The sequence below is a fragment of the Choloepus didactylus genome, chromosome X (assembly GCF_015220235.1).
Source record: "Choloepus didactylus isolate mChoDid1 chromosome X, mChoDid1.pri, whole genome shotgun sequence".
Lineage (NCBI taxonomy): Eukaryota > Metazoa > Chordata > Mammalia > Pilosa > Megalonychidae > Choloepus > Choloepus didactylus.
In genome coordinates, this window is record NC_051334.1 from 19,589,623 (window position 1) to 19,611,624 (window position 22,002).

Below are 22,002 nucleotides of genomic sequence, written 5' to 3' on the forward strand. Positions count from 1 at the left end.
GAGTTTATTTAAAAGGGATTCTGTGTACTAGTATTAAAACATGGCAATTTTATATTAAATATATTTAAATATATATTACTTTGCATAGAGATTATAAAGCCCTCCATCACGTATACTTAAAATTATATTTAGTGTTCTATTTGTATTTCATTGCAGCTAAATGTGGTTTGTAATTAAAAAAAAAAAAAAAACTGCTTGCCATCAATTTCAGAATAAAATTCAAAGAAAATCTTGAAATACTTATCCTTTTCATCTGTGCTACCTTCATTAGTATATACTAAGAAACACAATGCACAATTCCTGCCTCAATGGAGATCCCAGTTAGAAAGCCCCAGATATGCAGCAGATATGAAAAGCCAAGGAACAAAATAATAGTTATGCTATGAGGCAATAGCACAAGCGATATCACAGGGGCTGTGATAGAGTGTCAAATGAACTTTACAATTAATAAATGCTTTATGCTTAAAGGAATGAAAAATTACTATTAAGACAGAGTGATCAGCAAAAAATTTTAAATGGGTTCTATTCCTCATTTTCTTTGACTATAACAAAAGTAAAGCACTGCATTGGTATAATTACCATACCACATTTCTCATGCTACCAAAGAAATGAAATGAGTGGGTTTGTTCAGCAAAGCATTTATCATTATAGTTGCTATTATTACCAATTTTCATCATGATTTAATAATCTTAACTTTACCATGTCAAGAACTAATCTGTGTTTCTACCTAAAGAGACTTAAAATTCTCCAGATTTATTTTTCAGAGATCCATGATTAATTTATGTACATTTATAAAGGAATGGATCAGATGTATATAATTTCATAAGCCTTAAAAGGGCACATAAGCATAAAATACTTTACATCTATGAATAATATATATTCGATTTAAATCTAACTATAATGCTTATAGTACTTTTTTTTTGAACCATTAGCACTACAACAACCAACCATAAAGTTCTTTTTCCACTTGAACTTTGCTGTCTAGTAAAATTAAAATGCTGCTATATACATGCAGTAGCAAACATATTCCCAAACTGCAATCAATAATCTGTGTATTTGGAATTGAAAATAATTTAAGCCATTGTCTATTTTTCAGTCTTTAAAGGACTGCTGTTTATATAAGAATGTTACCTTATGTTATAACCTTATGTTATTTCTTTACCTGTTTCTTGACCTGTTTGTTATTTCTTATATGTTTCAATATTTTAGCACAATAAAAAATTTATAAAAGAAGCAATACTTAGAAGCAACATTATTTGTTATGCCTAAACAAATACACTTTTTAAAATACTTATTTTCATTTGCATTGCTAAATAGCTTTATAAATAATAAAAGCAAAACCATGATGTCCTCCAAAAGTAAATTTCAATTAATTCTTTTTATCTCAGTTGGTTATTTTGTCCAATTCAATATATATTCCTTCAATTTTAAGTTAGTAATATATGCTATAATTCTCTTTAAAAAAATCACTCCATGAAAGTCATTGTTAAAATCTACTGCAAATTTTTCCTATGGTCAATGACATGACCAAAAACATCCAGGCTTAATTACATGTGTCAATGACTTAGCTCCATTAGAATCTCAAGAGAAAATGACCTGAAATACAATGACCACAATTATGTGTTTCATATTGTTTGTACCAAGTATTGTAACATGAGTGCAAATCTTTCTTATTTTTGTGCACATATATTTGATGCCAAACAACCAGTCAATTATTTAACAAGTATCAAACAAAGGTTTATTTTATAACATAGAGCAAGTAAAACAATTAAATGCTTGTTTATTGGATTTTTTTTTCACTTTTCAAAAGATTTTCTCAGTGATATGTAGAAATAGTATTAGCGCTATTAACTGCCTCAGTTTCAGTGTACATGCTGAATGGAGTTTATTTTTAAAACCACTAACAGGTTCTAGATATTTTGAAAATAAAGTATTCATAATATTGAAAATCTGGAGGACCAATTCTGCAAAGCAGTGGAATAGACATGACCAAAAGAGACCTTTTCTAAAACCTTTACCCCATCCTCAATGGGTGGAATAGAATATATTGACCTGGATCAACTCGCCCAAAGTCCCTCTCTGTAAAAGAGCAGAGATATACTTCAAGGGAGTTTTGGAATCTTAGATGATCATTTATAAAGCCGTTTGCATACCTTCAAAGGAAGTTAACTGCAAAGAAATACTACTTTTTTTGGCTCATTAATAATTTTATCATGTCTGGTTCAATCTCCGGCTTTAAAAGAGCTTAGTAAAACATACTATATAAACTGTACCAGTGTACATAATTAAAAAAAAAAAACCCTAAGGTTGCTGCTACACTTTCCTTATAAACAGAAGTGCGAGTCTTCTAACATTTTTTTTTTTTAATTCATGGAGTGACTATAATAATTAGTCATGAAATTTAGCTGGGCAAAGAGGAAAGTGAAGAGGTCATATGGTTACTGGGGGATATTGAAAAGTGTTACGATTGATAGATTAAAGGAAGGAGGCTTGTTGGCCTTAGTGTACTGTTGGGGGGGGGGATGTGCTAGAAATACAGAAGTTGGTAGTTGGAAAGTGGAATATTTGGAGGGATTGCCACATTTGTAGATGACCTGATTAAGTATATGACCACAGGAATGAATGGAGAAGAGAACATTGAGAAACTTCCTGGCCCAAGTATTGGAGGGTGATTCTTGAAGTCTCCAAAAACTATGGCCAAAGCGATGTTTGAGTCCTGGTACCACTACTTGCCAGCTATATGTCCTTGGGCAAATTATGTAACCTGTCTCCGTTTCCTCATCTGATAAAATGAGGATAATGATAGTATATTTCTAATAGTTGTTATGAGGATTAAACAAATGGATGCAGATAAACCCCTTAGACATATCTAGCATATGGTAAATGATATATGATTGTTAGTGCTAGTATTGTGACCATCATCAGCATCATTATTATTACAATTCCATCTTGTGTACGTCTCTGCTTTTCATTCATTCACAATTTACTAATCAACTCTTATGTCAGGCATTGTGCTAGATACCCTTTTAAAACTTATGTATGACTTTGACTGTTTCATGCTTCAAGAACTTCAAGTTGAACAAAAGTAATATGCCTCAGCCTCACCAAAAAGTTTGTCTATGGAATCTATACCAAGAGTTCTCCTGGCTAAAGTAAAATACTGTTTAGTAAGAATATAAGCCCAGAGTGAAATGGGACAGGCCAAAGCAGTGGTTAGTTGGATCTGTAAACTAGACATGTTCAATTTAGCAGAAGAGCTGCTTATGGGCTTACTCAGCCATAAAAGAGAATCTAGTCATATGGCTGAGACATGATGATATCCAAAATGTATGGTGGTAGGAGTTAGAAGGCAGTCAAAAGGAGAAGTTAGCATTGTGGTATTCCAACAGGAAATGGGGTTGATGTCCTGGCCTGGCAGGCAGGTTAAACACCAGGGGCTGCGATCTTAGAAGTAGGCTATCAAAATATAGACACTTGGGCACTAGGGAATAAGAGTTCTAGTTACTGAAAAGGAAGTAAAGTCACTTAAATAATGATCGTCTTTATAAAAGATCACATTTTTAAAGTCTAGGGCTCCTGAATGAGCAGACCTAGGCTATTCTTTATTATTGAGAAATAGTGCCTTAAGTTTGCATTCTCACCTGGCCAATTGCCACAGGCAGTTTCACCTTCTGGCTCAAAACACACATTTTCTTCATCTACATTAATGCCAACCATAATGTTGCATATGAGTGAGTGTGTTTTGCAAACTGTAGCTAAAAATCAATGTGAGTCGGAGCGGACATGGGGAAGAAAAACAATGTGATGTGAATTTTGTTCTCTGTGTTTAGGCAAGCTACGACCTATATCTATGCCAGTGGAGTATAATTGGGTGGGGGACTATGAAGATCCAAATAAGATGAAGAGAGATAGTAGAAGAGGTAAGTGTTCTAGAATTTCAGTGTAGGCTGGGTTGTTTGAACAATAAGCAAATTTAAATGTTCTTTAAATAGGATGTTATGGCTTCAGTGGAAAACTTTTCATTCTGTTACTGACTCTATGGTACACCAAAACCAAGTCAGACCAATGTTTAACTGTCTTGACTGGTTATTAAGTAGATATCTTCTCTGAATCCCTGCTAAGTGATTCAGGGTAGATAAGCATACTGTAAAAAAAAAAAAAAAAAAACGAATATCTTATTTGAAATTTAATATTTTGGAAAAAAAGGTCAGAAGTGTGAAACTGCACAAAAGAATTAAGCTCAGTGAATAGGAGCCGCTTGTGATTAGTCCCCATTGGTCCACAATGCAAACTCACTACTTTTGTATTGATGCAATCTTAAAATAAGTATTGAAATAACATGGGTAAAAGTTAATGAAAACTGGGGCAGTGACTCCAATGAAAACCATAAAGAAATTTAAAAAAATGCTTTTTTTTCCCCATTCTGTTTGCTGTTCAGGGATATCTTCTTATTTAGGGGTGGGATACTCTTGAAGTACCTACCAAAAGTAAGTTTTTCTGTTCTCGTATCCTGATATTGATGTGAGCAGTAAAGAGAGCAACTGAGAACCTCACTACTAGATGGAATTTGATCAAATGTGGACATGGTGGGCCCGTGGGTTGTGCTGCTACTTCCACTATCCATAATAGCCATTAGGTTGTGGATGAAAAACAACAAAAATCAAAACACAGCAAAAACTTCATAGAACCTAAGCTAACTAAGCTTCTTTCATGATATGTTTGACCTATTTGCCTTTTATTTCTAGCCAGTATACAGAATTTATTTCATTACTACACAGTTTCACAGACCACACAGTGACAAACAATACTGAATATCTATTTCATTAGGGTTCTTAACACTCATTTTATGGAGCAAGCATTTCTAAAAATGTTGGTAAATACAGGAACATTGACAGATTCTCTTAAATCTATATATTCATTGATTTTCCACCTTCAGTTTCTAACCTCATTTGTTTTACAGAATAAATCAGGAAAAAAATAAAAGTGCTTGTCTATGCCATCTCTGAGTCACTCTTTTTTGGACTTCATATGAGAGTGACATCTTTAAAAAAACAAGTCATATGAAATACTAAGTGCTAACTATCAATTTAAGCATGGATTTTTTGAACTAAGTTTCCTGACTATTGGTTCATAATGCAGCCTTGAACGTCTCCAAGGATGCTACCTAGCATGCCCATAGGTCAGTGTTTGTCATCAAGCTTTAGCAAAATCCCCCTGGGGGAGCTTGTTAAAAATTTTAATGAGCCACACACCCAGAACTTGGGATTCACACTCTGCAGATGATTCTCATGTAATTGCTTCAACTTGCAGAAATACTCTATAGGCTGTCTGTTTCTTATTGTCCTATGATCCCGACAAATTCAATTCCTCTATATTTTCATTACGTGGCTATTTTATAAATTAAAGCAAGTTAAATTTCTGAAATGAAACCTAATGGCAGTTAGGAAAAATGGTAAATGTGGAATATTTGCATATTTATATTGGTGTATTTATCTCTTTTTATATAGAAAACTCTCTACTCCGATATATGAGCAATGAAAAAATTGCTCAAGAAGAATACATGTTCCAGAGAAACAGCAAAAAAGACACAGGGAAGAAGTCAAAAAAGAAGGGTGATAAGAGTAATAGCCCAACTCACTATTCATTGCTACCTAGTTTGCAAATGGATGCATTGAGACAAGACATCATAGGCACACCTGTGCCTGAGACCATGCTATACCATGTAAGTAAAAGTCTTAAACACTGATGCGGCTTTTATTAGGAGACTGACAAATGACTCTTTTCGGCAAATTCCAGATTATTTATTTTTATCCTATTGCAAGACTTTCACAAAAGATCCTAACTTTAGAGTTTATGCCCTTAAAAAAAAAAAAAGCATGACGGGTTATTGGCTTGTTCTTCAGTTCTTACGATGAGTTTATGTATTGTAGCAGGTTAAATTTTTAATGAGATGATATGCATAAAGATGATGGAGAACAATTAGCTGATTAATCATCAGTGTGGTAAAAATAGTGAATTGGATAGCTGTAAAATTCAATATTAAAGATAGAAATTTTAATATGTTCATGATTGTTTCAGTTTGCTAATGCTGCCATTAAGCAAAATACCAGAAATGGATTGGCCTTCATAAAGGGTATTTATTAGGTTACAAATTTACAGTTCTAAGGCCATAAAAGTGTCCAAACTAAGGCATCAACAAGAGGATATCTTCACTGAAGAATAGCTGATGGCGTCTGGAACACCTCTCTCAGCTGGGAAGACACATGGCTGGAATCTGCTTGTCCTTTGCTCCCAGGTTGTGTTTCAAAATGGCTTTCTCCAAAATGTCTCTGGGTTTCTCTTAGCTCCTCTCTCAGCTCCTGTGTGTCCTTGCTTCTTTCTCCCAGGACGTTTCTCTCTAAGCGTCTGGGGGTCCTCTCTTAGCTTTTCCGGGGCAAACGCTGGGCTTCATCTCTTAGTTTAGCCTCTCCAAACATCCTTTTGTCCACATTTCCTAGCATCTCTTAAGTGTCAGCAAGCATCTGGGTCTGTGTTGGCTCTTGGCTTCTCTCTTAAATACTCCAGTGAACTAATCAAGACCCACCTTGAATGGGTGAGGCCACACCTCCATGGAAATAACCCAGTCAGTGTCACCCACAGTTGTGTGGGTCACATCTCCATGGAAACACTCAATCAAAATGTTCCGCCCGAGAAGACTGGGTTAAAAGATCATGGCTCTACTTATTCTATAGGACTCTCATAAAATTAGAGTGTAGAAAAATACTTTCCTTTATTTGGATTGGAGTAGGAATTTCCTTAGCACTCCTAAGTGTCTCATTCTCTACCCTTGCTTCTCCCCAGAAACATATCCCCAAGCCTCTTTCACTCAAAAGACTAGTGCCCATATCAAAACCTGCTCCCTTAAATGACTGATAAATCAAACTGTTATTTTTTCTGCAGGCATTTGCAGTCTCAAATCATTACTCTTAGCTGTGTGATGTCAGCCATTTTTGCTATCACCACTAGTTAGAAGCACTGTATAAGTACTGAACTCCCTCTAGAATCTGAAGTTCCAGTTATCAGTAGTAGCCTGAACAAAGGTCTGAAGATGAGAAACAGCTGACCCATTCAAGAGGCAAGTTGGTAGTGAGATTAGTCTGAAGAGGGAAGAAAGGACCACTTGACTTAGAGCGTATAAACTGTTAAGGAGTTTGGATTTTATTCTAAGAGGAGTGGTGAGCCATTGAAGGCACATTTAAACACTCAGCTTGTTCCTTACTGTCATGCACATCTGGACAGGAGAATACTGTGTGAGGAAGGAAAATAGGGAAATTGATGAAGTTTGTGGATTTGGAGCTATTAAATTTAAGGAAGAGTAAAAGGTGAGTCAAAGTGGTAATCAGGAATACCATGAGTATTGTCTAGGAGTATAAATTGTTAATATATAGCATTATTAATATATAGCATTATTATGTATTGTGGCAGGTTAAATAAATATAGCATTATTAAGCTATATATGTGTGTGTGTATATGCATACATACATTATATATGTACATATATACACACATATGTTTTTGTTTCCTAGCTGCTAAAACAAATACCATACAGTGGGTTGGCTTAACAATGGGAATTTAGTGGCTCACAGTTTTGAGGCTAGGAGAAGTCCAAAATCAAGGCATCAGCAAGGCGATGTTTTTTCCCTGAAGACTGTGGCGTTTGGGGGCTGGCTGCCAGTGATCCTTGATCCTTGGCTTTTCTGTCACATGGCAATACACATGACAGCGTCTTTTCCTTTCTTTTCCGGATTCTGTTAACTTCCAACTTCTTGCTTCTCCTGTGGCTTCTCTGTGTCCAATTTCCTGTGCTTGTAAGGTCTTCAGCTATATTGGATTAAGGCCCACCCCCCTTCAGTTTGGGCACACCTTCACTAATAACATCTTCAAAAGTCCTATTGACAAATGGGTTCACACCTGCAGGACCAAGGGTTGGGACCTGAACATGCCTTTTGTGGGGGACATGATTCAATCCCCAACAATATATATACTTCAAGAACTTAGTCTAGTAAATTAACTTCTAGAAATTTATTTCAAGAGAGAAATCAGAGAGCCTACTTTTGCCTCCTACTTTTATCATGAGTCCTGATTCTGAGCGTGGTATTTTACACATAGGCGAGATCTGTCTCAACTGATTTTTGACAGAAGGCCAACACAGAGTAAGGTACATTGTTAACCTTGGGGTAGATCATCCCATGTAATGCTGATCCTCCAATCCAAGAGTAGAAGGTAATACTTTCCACCTCTATTTTCAGACTTAGAAGAAGCAAATTAATTATTAGCTCCAATTAGAAGAAGCAAATTAATTATTAACCCCAAAGTACATGTTGGATGCCTGTAACCAATGTTCAGTAAAGAAAACATTCATTGGTGGGTTTTTTTTTTTTTTCTGGATCTTAAGTTCCCTTGCCTTGTACTTATTTAGTACTTTCACAGATTTGGGGGAGTTTCCACATTTGGTTTGACATTTGAACCTCACAACAACCCTATTTGCAAATGACAAAACTCAAAGCTCAGAAGGGTTAACCAGATTACCTACTCCAGTAATCTTTCTATACTCTATCCTTGTGTTTTGTGCATAGTAGGCATTCCACACACAAATGAGTTTGTGCTTTAATGAATAAGTATATAATAATTATAATTTAATAAATAATGAATAAATGAGTGAATTTTGAAAAAGTTTGACTTTTTTAAAAACCCTTTTACATTTATTTTAACAACATTTTCAGTACTTGTATTGATTTCTGTCCACATTCTCTTTTGCTTTATGTTACTCTTTTGTATTAAGTTAAGAAAAATGTACAGAGCTTCTGCTGTTACAAAGCACAAATAGTTATTCAGCATAAGCTATTGCTGTGACTACAGAGTATTATGGTTAAAATAGCTTGGTCCTTAGAGGCAAAATGACATACCATTTATATTTTACAGGATTTCTTGTTGGGGTATTTTTTTTTTTAAGTTGTTTATACACAGTTATTTAAACAATGAAAGGATTTTCCCCCTTTTTTATGTTAAATTTTCCTGAAAATGTAAGATCAATATCAATATTATTCCAATTACCTTTATAATGAAGCACTAATCTTTGTTCTTACCAATTATTCCTTTGGATAAAATGGCCATTTTTAACAACTGAATAGGGCTTTGAAGGTTGACTATTGAGTTTCATAAGCTGCTATCTCTGCTGTAATGCCAAATACTAAAATACTAAAGGTTTTGAGTTGAAATATAGAGAAAATTTAGTTGAATTTAGCAGCAAGATCATATTAGCAATAAATACCCTTAAGCATACTAAACGGGTGGGAGGGTAGAGGATGGATGTTCCTTGTATGCAGACCTAGATTAAATCCCCACTGGTCTATTTGGGAAAGCAGCAAAATAAAATACACAAGCAAGGCATAATATAGTTTGGCTTCAGAGTGATTCATTTCTCTTAGTTCCTACAGCAGAAATGTTCATGTAATAATAAAGAAGATTTAGAAATTTATGGGATTATAAAATACACATTTTGATTTTTAAGTTCCATACATCTGTTAATCCAGTTATATAATTTTTCCTTAGACTTATTTAGGAAATAATTCATTATACTCTCCCTATCCTGACCATCCACCAGCTCTTTGCTGCCTCTTTCCTTTTTGCCATGCTAGTCCCTCTGTTGAGAATTCTCTCACCCCTCCTCTCACCCAGGCTAACTCCTATCCAAACCTGAAATCTGAGAGAGACTTTCCTTAACCACCATCCCCCAAACTAAGTCAGTTTCCCGTTATATTCTTTTAGCACTCTGTACTTTTTCTTCAAAATATTTATTATTTGTAGTTATACATTTATTTACATGATTGTCTACTTAATGTCTTTCTCCCCTATACATGGTAAGATGGACATACTCATGTACATGACAGGAAGGGACAGTTTCTCCATTTTGTTCAGCACTGTATTTTGGCACCTAGTAAAAATAAAGAATTCAGTGCCTTTCTCAGTATCTCTCAGTTGGTATCTTCAACCTGTAAACAAATCCCCCTCCATGTCCTAGACTGGCCCTACCTGCCCAAAGCAAGCCCATCTTCATTTTGGGTTTATTAGCAGTGGGAATTGTGTGGATCTTAGTGTAAACTTATGGCTAAATTTCTACTTTGTTTTATCAATTAACATTGCATTTCACTCCAGCAATTGGAACCCTGACCTTATTGGCCCCTCCTCCAAGGAGCTAGATGCCCCCAGGATCTAGCTGGTTTACTGCTGCAGACAGAGAGGCCATGTGGAACCTATCTCTGGCCATCCCCCCAATTAAAATATATTAGAAACACCTAATAAATTACACTCACCATGTTAGGTTCCCTATCACACATCAGGTCCCAGTTTGCCCCTTTAAACAGGATGAGTTGCAATGCATCTATGCTTCACAAGTGTCAACAGTACAACAGCATTAGCTCCCCCACAGCCTTCATCCAACCTCTTCTGCCCCAGCTTCAGAACTTCAGTTCTAGCCAATTCATACTTTCTTTCTTTCCCTGCCATTTCAATACTGAAGTTCCAATATGCCTGCCAGCCAAGCCTGTTATGGCATTTTTCAAAAGAGTATAACTTTATTTTTTCTACTCACTGATGATTCTATCAGAAAATGGGAAAGTTGTTAGTGGCCAAAGTTCTCATCTGACCTGAGAGCACATGAAGAAAAGGCAGATTGCAATAAGTGTGTGTATGAAATTCAAATTAGTGGTAAAATCATTTAGGTAAAGTATAGTTTACTTGTTCTGAATCTCATCCTTCAGTCGTTTGGAACTTTTTTTTTCTTAATATCATATGCATATGACAACTTGCTCTCACATTGAAGCTGCTAAACTAAATCCATAAACAAAATAATCATTTATTTTAAATCTACCTGCTGAGATGCCAGAAAAAATAAAATTTGATTATGGATCCAGGCATTATGCAGGTATACTTTCATAAACTAAATAATGTAATATTAGATAGTTTGTTGAAAACATATTTTGCATAGGTGTTCAGAAATCTGGATGATTCCTTTCATAACAGTCCAACATTTTTGTGGCTTGCCTTAGTTATTAAAGATATAACTGCAAACATCCCATTGTTTTACTTCTAATAAGTACTTCTAGCTATTCTGGTCAAATTGTGACCTTTTGGTGGGAGAGGAGGGTGATGAGCTTTTAAAAGATTTTACTTTTATTAATTTAACAATAAACATTATAAACCATATACTGTTCTAAGTACTTTACAAATATTAACTGAGTTAATCCTCATAACAATCCTGTAAGGAAGGTGCTGATATTATCCCCATTTTATGGATGAGGCAGCAGAGGCACATGGATTAAGTAAATGCTGAGTATTATAGCTGGGATTTGAATGTCAATAGTCTGGCTCTCTTAGCACACTATATTGCCCCTCAAAAAAAAAAAAACAACAGCAGAAACTCAATTCTAATAATGTCAACCAGGTGTAAGGCTCAATTGAAGTGCTGGGAAATATACAAATACTAATAATATTGCCATTGCTACTAATAATAGCTAACCTTTACTGATTACTTACTAAGTTCCTGTGCCAAGGCCTTATGTATGTTATCTTATCAAATCCTCAAAATGACCCTGTAAGACTTGTTCAGTTGTTATCTCTAGTTTACAGAACTAGAAGGAATGGAAACACCAAGTTCAACTCAGGGTTACATAGCTAGAAAGTGGCTGAGTCAAGATGAGTCTAAAGCTGTCTGACTCCAAAATTCACATTTTTAGATGAATAAAGCCGTTGCTGTTCATAAGGATTTTGCCATCTGTTAGAGAAGACAGCTATTATTATCACGAAGAAGGAAAATTGCTGTATTATGAGCATATAAACATTAATAATTAAATCTATCTGCAGCTATACTTATAAAGGTTGGTGTGTCTAACAGCTGTCTACTTAGTTGCATTGTTTCAGGATCAAAGTAACTAAAATAAGAGGACAGTTAATTTTAAAGACAAGGAAGCCATCTCTGAGCTCTCAGTTGTTTATAACAACCAATTTCTCCCCATTCTGACTTGACTTACCTAGAAGAGGGACATAGTACAGTGTAACACAATGTTCCTCCTCACCAGGGAGCATGCAAACATTTTGATATCTGTTCTAAATATTTTTGTATTTGTATTTGTATATATTCTCTGATACCTGTAGATGACTTGATTATTTCTAAAGTGTTAATGCCAATTTCACAGTAGAACCAGCAGAGCACTACATGGGGACAGCCTGGACTATGAAAAGTGTTTCCAAGGGACCACTTCCCCAGAGCAGTGAGTCACAAAGTATGGACCATCCTTGCAGGATGTTGGCTGATTCTTGACCCAGAAATGGCTGTCCTTTCTTTGACTCTTATCAACAAATAACACATAACTTCACAGACTTCCATTTTTGCTTTAACTCGATATTGCTTACAAGTAACCTAGTAAATGAATTCTAAAAGATTGTGAATTGAATAATCATAAAATATATTTGTAGAGTTTACTGAAAGTTTACTGAGTATCCTTCAAAGAAGCCTGGTATCCATGCAACCCCTGACAATGCAGCCGTGTGCCTACTACACAAGCACAAGAGTAGATTGTTAGGATTCCCACAGTTTTCAGGAGGAATGATAATAAACATCATCAGGAATTTTTTAAGTTACCTATGGTTTTCAGTTGCTGTTCTTTTTTTTTTTATTCATTTACTTTTTTTTTTATTTTGAAATAAATTCAAAGTTATAGGAACAGTTGCAAAAACAATACTAACCCCATACAAGGAATTCCATCATACCCTGACCCCCCTCCCCCGATAGCTCAATCCACCAACTTTAACATGCTGTCACATTGCTATTTCTTTCCCTCCCTTCCTATCTATCATCCATCATCTATTGCTCTGTCTTCTAAACATATGAGAGCTAGCTGCACACATCCTTGAACATATACTATAATTCACGTATACACTTCCATGAACAAGAACATTCTTTTATGCAATCCCATTAAGCGCAGCTACAAAGTACAAGAGATTCAACAATGATACAAAGCTTACATTCTATATTTCCTTTACCTTAAGTCTCAACTGTGTCCCTTTGAGCCACCTGTCCTCTATCCTCCAATCCCATCCAAGTTCATTCTTGGCATTCAATCATCATCTATTTAGACTTTTTTTTTTTTTTTTTTCAGTTGTGGAAACATATATACAGCCTAAATCTTCCCATTCCACCCCCTCCCTAGCCTTCCATTAGTGGGATTAATCACATTTAGAATGTTGTAAAGTTGCTGTTCTTTTTAATTATCAATTACTGTTAGACATCATCACTATCAATTTTAGTTTGTTTTAGGTTGCTTGGTTTACCCTATAGTTTATAGTGATTCATGTCTACATACAATTTTCTTGGCGTAATATAATTCTTGTTTGACTTGTAGTTAAGATATGAATCATCCATACCCAAATACTTACAGAGTAATACTCTGTTGGTATCACCTAGTTATTTTTCCATTTGAAAGTGGAAACAGAAGAACGGATGGACCAATGGGTCTTTTGGCCACAATCAAAAAATATGTAGACCCATAGCCTTAAGATATAGATATGTGGCAAAAAAAAAAAGAAATCTTGGCCTTACTTGCTTATAAATATGGAACAGATTTATTGAATGCTAGTCCATGAAGAAGTCTAGTAGGAAAATTCACTTCTATTTCCTGACCAATTTATACTAATTAATAGTTCTTTTTGCTTTCTTAAGTTTATTTTTTTAACAAAAGTATCAGCATATCCTCCCACTGCCCCACCCCCCTCCCATTTTCTCATTTACCACATACTGGTATACTTATAATTGAACTGGCTAGACTAGAGGCTTAAGAATATAAATACTTTTGGGGAGTTTAAAGATTCACTATCACAAACTTGTAGTCCTGAAAAAGATGAAGTATTTTATTCTTCTTGCAAATCACAACAAAAAACCCTGGACAAAATGTACCTGCCAGAAGACTGAAAAGTGAAGAAAAGAAAGCAGACTGGATAGAAACCTTGGACCTGAGGACAAGCTGGTGGTGAGTTCTCTGGGCTTTTTCTTGACCTGGGTGCTAAAGAAACCTGCAACCTGGAAACGTCAGTGGGCACAGATAATATATAGCCTCAAGAAAAGCCTGCTCTCTTTAGCCAGAGGACAAAAAGAAGGGTGGCCCCACGGAATAGGAACCTTTTAAGCATGCCTGCCTGTTCTCAAGGCAAAACCATGAAAAAAGCCACACCCCTCCTCCACTGCAAAAGGTGTAAAAAGGAACAATTCACTAAGAAGACATGACAGTCTTAAGTGTGTATGCACCAAACAACAAAACTGAAATTGACAAATTTAACATTACAGTTGGGGATTTCAACACCTCTCAGTAATTGATCGAGCCACTAGACAGTAAGTCAGCAAGGATGTAAAACTACTGAAAAATACTATCCACCAACAATATCTAATTGACACCCAGCAACAGCAAAATACTCCTTCTCTTCAACCATGCATGGGACATTCATTGGTATAGACCATATTTTGGGTAATAAAATAAACCTTAACAATTTTAAGAGAACTGAAATCATGCAAAGTATATTCTCCAGTCATAATGGAATCAAACCAGAAATCAATAATAAAAGATAACAAATTAAACAACATAGATCAAAGAGGAAGTCTTAATAGAAATAGAACTGAATGAAAATGAAAACAACATGTGCTTAGAGGAAAATTTATAGCACTAACTGTTTATATCGGAAAAGAAAGGTTTCAAGTCAATTATCTAAGCTCCCACCTCAAGAAATTTTTTAAAAGAAGGAAAAAAAGCAAACAGAAGGAAGGAATTAAGGATAAAAGCTGAAGTCAGAAATGAAAACAAAAACAGTAGAGAACACCTCAATGACACCAAAAGCTGTTTTTTCGAAAAATGAAAAAAAAAAATTGAAAAAGCTCTAGCAAGACTAACAAAAGAAAAAAGAAAGAGAAGACTCAAATTACCAGTATTAGGAATGAAACTGGAAAATCACTACAAATCCCACGAACGTTAAAAGAGTAATGAGGAAATATTATGAACAACTCTATGCACAAAAGTCTGACAGTTGAGATGAAATGGACTAATTCCTCAAATACCACAAGCTGCCAAAACTCACCAAAGATGAAGTACATCATCTAAATAATAGTCCTATAAAAAATAAAGAAATGTATGTAACCATTAAAAGACTGATGAAAATTAATTGTAAAAATAACAACAAAAAACCAGAGCACCCATACTTTTACATTGGTTGAGCATAGGAGTAACCCATTTTGCTTTTACTTTTATTTTTATGGCATGTGGTGCTTTTAAATAGTTGGAAGCCTATAAAAAAAGATTTGATGTATAAGACTTGTAATTTAAGGGAATTCTTAAGAGACTGATTATATTCATAAACATTATTAATTATAATAGTATTGCTTAAATGTTCAGAAAATTTGTTTCATCAATTTTTAAATTTAATAAATTGAGCATTAAAACAAGCAAACAAACAAAAGATTCACTAATACACCCTCACTCTTGAGCTAGATTTCTGCCCACATAGTTTAAATCAGATTATTGATAAACTGAAGCCAGTCCTTTGGTTTCATATTTGAACAAATGTGGGTCTATTTCTGCTAGTTCTTGGTTTGATAACGACCACCAGGAGGCAAAAATCAAAGTCTGGGTTAATAAGTGAGGCATCATGCAAAACAGAACACAGAAGAATTAAATTAAGAATTTATTGAGTTTAATGTTATTAAGTTTAAATCTTATTACAAATTGTTTTTAGTCTTTAGGTAAGATAAATAAATTAAATATAAATTCAAATGAGAGCTTGGTTGCTAAGATGAATAATTACTATTTAGGGACCTACCTGAATTTAGTAGCTTTGGTCAGAAAGGTTAAAGAAGCGCCATTCTTTTTCATGCTGTTGACCTGTGTCTCCTAGCTTTATAGCCTCAGAAAATGTCCTCAAATTTTGTAGGCCATAAGCCCTTCTTTTGAGTCTGTAATCACCCTGCCCACATTACCTCACCACCATAGCTCATTTAATCAAACTTTTCTAGTTTAGTAAAACTCCAGGTAAAATTATCTTACCCCTCGAACTCTTTAAAGCCTATGCTGATTGAAGGGCCATAACCTGTACCAACTTATTTTCTTCACTCAACTCCCAAAATGTATTACCCCTTGATGGTTTTAGCACCCTCCAATTCCAGAATACTATAGGCCTAATGATTTGCTGTACATAACCAAACCTTATCTAAAATTTCTTCTCAATATACAACATGCCTGGGTTTCCTAGATCAGATCTTCTATGAGAATGAACTGGGTTTTCATCATAATTATCGATGACTATTACATTCTAGATTCTTGAAGATAAATTTTCCAAGAATAAAATTAAACTATTTGCAGCTTTCATGGACCTTTCACTGGTTTTTCACTCTGTTGACAGCAGCTGGCAGTCAGCCAAAGTGCATAAACTAAACCTAGAGTCTCAGTTATAAATGATATTGTTAATCAGTTTCTTAACATATCTACAAATATCAGGGTAAGCCAGGAACAGTATCCTAATAGACTTGAATCCAAAGCAATCTGAAATGGTGTGAAATAGACCCATGTTCCAACCCCTACTCTTTATATGCAACTGATTTTAGATTCACTGAATTCAAACTTTAATACCATAGTAAACAGGAGAATAAGTTATCTTCTCATGGTTTCTTTTAGTATCATAAATCTGGAGTGGCCTCAAGAGTCTGAAGAGGGTGAATGAATGTTCTGTTCACTACTGTACTGGAGTGAATAGTGTCCCCCTCAAAATTCGTGTCTACCCAGAATCTCATACATTGTGTGTAAAGGTTTTTCCACTGTGCTGGGCACATAATAACTATTCTTAACTCTATATTGGGAAAAAAATAATAATAATTCTTTTACATGAAAGGGAATTTACATCCTGATGAGCAAATCAGTAAGCCTTCTAAGACTAAAAAATTATATGTTCCATTTGGGCATTAATGAGTATATCAGTTAAGAGTCAAGCAGGGAAGCAAAACCATTAAGTGATATAAAATAAAAGACTAGACCTTACACAATTGAGGAGCTGATGAAGATACCTCAGCAGAAGCAGCAGTCAGAAAGAAAAGCTGGACATGAAGCATAGGAGAGAGAGCGAGGCAAACTAGAACCCTGGAACACAAACTGGAACACTGCTTCCCACTTCAACAACAAAATTAGTACCCTTTTCCATGGAGCATCACAGGCTCATGGTCCAGGACTCAGAGAAGCTGAAGGAGGAGATCTAGCAGGAGCTGGAGGAGTTGGGAGCCTGGCTACTGACTCACACCAACAAGGTGGGCAGCAGAAAAGTGACAGTGTGCCTGAGCCACAGCTGCTACTATGGCTGACACCCTACGCTAACCTTCAGAGCATAATGGCTGCTGCTTCACTTGTGTCCTCCAAAATTCACACCCGTTTATCTTGTGGCTAACCCTAATCTGGAACCATACTGGGAAGGGAATTCTGAAATATATACTTCCGGCTTAGCTAAAATGACACAGAAGGAAACTACCACACTGAGGTTTCCATTGTAGGTGGCCTCTGTAGATGCCTACCAGGTCAAACCTGCTTTGAAAAGATCTCTAGTAACACTATATATGAGGATTGGTGCTAAAGTAAAAAATTCTAAAATGATCATAAATCTGGAGTATAGAGTACAGCCCACCTCTATGAAGGCATCATCCCTATTTATTACTTATATTTGGATAAAAGCTTTGGCCCCCTGAGGTGTCAGAGTATGTAAAATATCTGGTACAGTGGCTGGAACTACAATAATGCACAAATGCTTTTAGCATCCTTCTTCCAACCCTACTGCCAAAATGTCCTCACCAGTGGGCTGAGACCAAGCAAAACCTAATCAAGGTGCATTTGAGGCAACCAGTACTGGAAAGGTGGTGGCAAACATCAGACCCTGCAGAAATCTCATTTTTCATATCTGAGCTTCCATAAATTGCTTTCTTTCTCTTACTCAGTTTTCTTGTTTATAAAATGAGCATAGCACTTGCAGACAGGCTATGGAAAATGCCTCTAAATTGACAGCATAATGATGATTTGATTCCTGCTGCAACCACAGAATTTAAAAAACAAAAAAAACAAAAAAAAAACTTCACATCAAGTTCTTCTTTCCCTTCTGTTAAATAAAACCGATTTTGCCTTTTTAGTCTTAAAATCTTGCAAGTCTTAAAATACTAGCAGTTTCAGTTTGGAACAGAAGGAGGTGTAAGATTTATAACTTTTATTATAAAATGAATTAGTGATTTTTTAAACTGTTTAAACTTAGTTTTTATTTTTAATCAACTATCCTTGAAAAATATATTTTAAATAATAATTATCTCCAGATCAAGAAAACTCCAGTGAAACTAACAAATATGAAAACATTTGAAGTCATTGTCTTGGAAAGTTTGTCTATTTTTTAAGAGCAAAAGTCTCAGAATAAAAGTTTGATACACTCTTACCCATAAAGGTATTTAGATAACGATAGCTTTCTTGGAACTAATTACACTGACATGGCAAGAATTCCCTCATGAGCAAATAGGTACCAGAGCAACAAACCTAAAAATCAAGGTAACCAAAAAAAGATACTTGATTTTGGATTCTTATCAAAATAAAATCATTAATTTAATAGCCAGAAAAGTTTTTCAGTAATTATGATTTAGTCATATCATTGCTGACAAAATTATCATGCCATATATAGTGACTTCATTTGAAATTTCTAGGTTTTATGCCTTCTTTATTAGAGATGACTTTTTATGTTATTTATTTCTCTATTTTCTTTTGTGATTTATTTCCTTTTAGTTCAGTAGCCTCCAGGTGCCAAATCTTGTTCCTTCAATTTTTTCTGGTCATCAACGTTTCCTTGTCAGAAGAGATAGATAGGCAAGACTACCTTGATTTCTCTGATACCCGATGTCAACAATTTCTGTCAAATGGAACTGTCAGGCGCTGGAGCTGCCCTATTTCTGTTTTTCAGCTATTAGAACTCTCTGCCTCTGTCTCATGTACAAAATCTATGTTAATTGTACACATTAGGCACCTGAAAATAGCTGTGTCTAATATGACTGGTGATAGGTCATTTTCACACATGGTGTAGCTTAAGCATAAACTAAGTACTTTTCAATGAATAATCTAGCATTAAGATTAAGAATGACACTGATTACAGGTTACTGATTACTGATTCCTAAAACTTCAATAATGTAGGTGTACATTGGTGACTAATTAACCATTTTTTCCCATCATTTTTAAGTCAGGCTCATGAAAAGTTATTGGTCTTTGAGACATTCTAAGAGTCTCTGTTCCAAATCTCTGATTTTACTGATGGGGAAATTGAGGTCAAGAGTTCCCTGACGTGACCAGTCATAGAGCTGGAATATGGAGAACTAGAGCTCGGGTCTAGTAATTCCTAGTACAAGGCTGCTCCGCTGATACCATGTATTCCATTATTGCTGAAACATAAATAGAATAGTTCAATGATTAGATCCTTTTAAACCTGTGATACCCTGGGAGTTTTGTTTATTGCCTAGAATGGGCTGGCAGACTTCAGTATTTTAGGCTTTGCGGGCCTTACAGTATCTGTCACAACTACTCAAAGCTTCTGTTGTGATATGTAAATGAATGGGCATGGCTGTGCGCCAATAACACGTTATTTACAAAAACAGGCAACATCAGATTTGGACCAAGGACTATAGTTTGCCAACCATTGGCCTAGGTAATAAAATCTGCTGCAAAACGATTTCAAGGAATTACTTTAGAGAAGTTACCCAGCATAATACAGATTGCTAGAAGTGAAGTGTGTGTGTGTGTGTGCAATTTGATCAAAATAATAATTATCAATTACTGACTGTACTCCATGTGAAAGGCACTATTCCAAGTGCTTTCTATTGTTAGGAAAATATAATTAAAAACAAAATCTTCTCCCAATGCAGAAAACCTCTCCACAAAGGTAGAAGAGAAAAGAAAATAGTATTATCATTAAATAAGTATTAAACTAGAACGTGATGCATCACAGGCAACCCATAGAGATTGAAAAGACAGAAAAAGAGTGCTTCTTTTTTAAGTGGCTAAGCAGATAAGCAAATACAACCCATTACATATACATTCTCAAGGTATTATTTCAGAGGCTAGGTTTGTAATTTGGAGGCATGAGCCCCCAGAAAGTTATTCCAATCTCTTCCCAGGATAGTGGGAGATAGGGGCAATATCTTCCTTGACTACTTTTCAAAAGGATAGTGAGAACTCACAACTACAGGTTTTCTAAAGTAAATGCTAAAAGAGTTGGGTAGGGAGGAAGAAGTCTCTTCCTTTACTTTCAACAGAGAAAATTAAGCCTTTTCTTTATTTTTAAATTTGTTGTTGCCCTTGCAAAATATGTTGTCATTTAATCCTTTTAAGTTCTCATTTTATAAGTAAAGAAGCAGGCACACAGAGATTAATGAAACTACTAAATTAACTTTAATTACATTTTCAAACTATTTTACATGATTTGGTATATACACCTTTGGGAGATAAAAGTCAAAATAAACATTATAAAATATTGTCTGTTTATAAAATCATTAAAAATATTGACCATAATAGTATGCTACAGATTATCACTAAATACTTTAGTTACTGGAACTGTATATTTGATAGGTCAAAAATACTGGGTTCTCCTTTTTAGGTAGTTATATCACTTTGAAAATGTGAACAGTTTTTCTTTGTATTAGAGTAACATGGCCTTTGAGTAGTATATGATCCTTTACTACCAATGAGATATATGATTTTTCACTGTAACACCAAATATATGCTATATTTTTTTCATTTTATTTCAAGTTTTCTGTTATATAAACCTTTTTAAATTACATTGTCCCTGAAGTGGAAATCCTTCCTAAGGTATATGTACACCTGTATGTAGTTTGCAGTTAGCAATTGTTTACTGGCTCAAACTGCCTCAGCAGTGGATAAAATAGAAAAATACCTTCTAGGTACTATGCTTTTGAAAGGTACTTTACATATCTAGATGACAAGAGGACTTCCTCTACTCTTTTTTCAGTCTCCAATCTGCTCACAAGGAATCTCCCCCCCATTATCAAAACAATTTGGTTTCAAGGTGCTTCCCTACTGCCATAGCTTCTTAAGACCACATGCCTCCTTGAACTGTAGCAGAGACCCAGCTGGGGAACATGGGTGGAATGGAGGGTTCCCGGAAACAAGGAAATATTCTCACCTTCTTTCCAGGGCTTTGGTTTTTACCTTTGCTCTTTTGTAGAAGGATTCTGAAAGGAAACCAATAAAATGCACCTAAGCCATCAAAAAAAATAATACAGGGATATGTTTATGGCATCCTGAATTGAAATTCAGAATACATTATCTCTCTTAGTGACAGAGTTGTAAATGGTGATTGAGTATATTTGAAATGACAATTCCAGAAGAAGAAAAAAGAAACAGTATGATTAATCCTTCAGGTCCTTTTAGATTAAAAAGTTTTATGTGGATTTGCATGAGAACCCAACTAACTACACTTGTTATAGGAAAATGTATTCCAAGTTCTAAAACAACTAGCTTACAAACAAACTTGAAACATAGCTCATTTAAAATGAGGCCTGCCAATACTGGCTGAATAAAGTATACATATATACACACACATGTTATTGCTGAATAAAAGAAATAACTCCTGTGACCAAATAATTCTCCTTACTCTTATGCCTTCAAAAACATAGGCTTCTGTAGACATATGTTTTCCCTGGGGGAAAGAGAATTACAGACAAAAGCAGTGTGTGCAAAGGTCCTGAGGTGGGAACATGACTGGCACATTCAAGGGACAGCAAGGTTCTAGTGTGGTTGGAGCAAAGTAAGCAAAGCAGAAAGCAGTAGGAGATGCAGGCCAAGAAGTCACAGGGGACCAGATCATAAAGGACGATGTGGGTCATTGAAGACCTTTGGGTTTTACTCA

The 22,002-nt window shown here is 35.2% G+C and overlaps 1 protein-coding gene across 1 annotated transcript in view; it reads left to right on the plus strand.

The window, feature by feature from the left end:
* CNKSR2 (connector enhancer of kinase suppressor of Ras 2) overlaps nucleotides 1-22,002 on the plus strand; it is a 308,883-nt gene that overhangs the window by 204,381 nt on the left and 82,500 nt on the right. Inside the window, 2 exon segments of the mRNA XM_037821616.1 lie at nucleotides 3,831-3,920; nucleotides 5,508-5,722. Coding sequence (XP_037677544.1) covers nucleotides 3,831-3,920; nucleotides 5,508-5,722 — 305 coding nt within the window.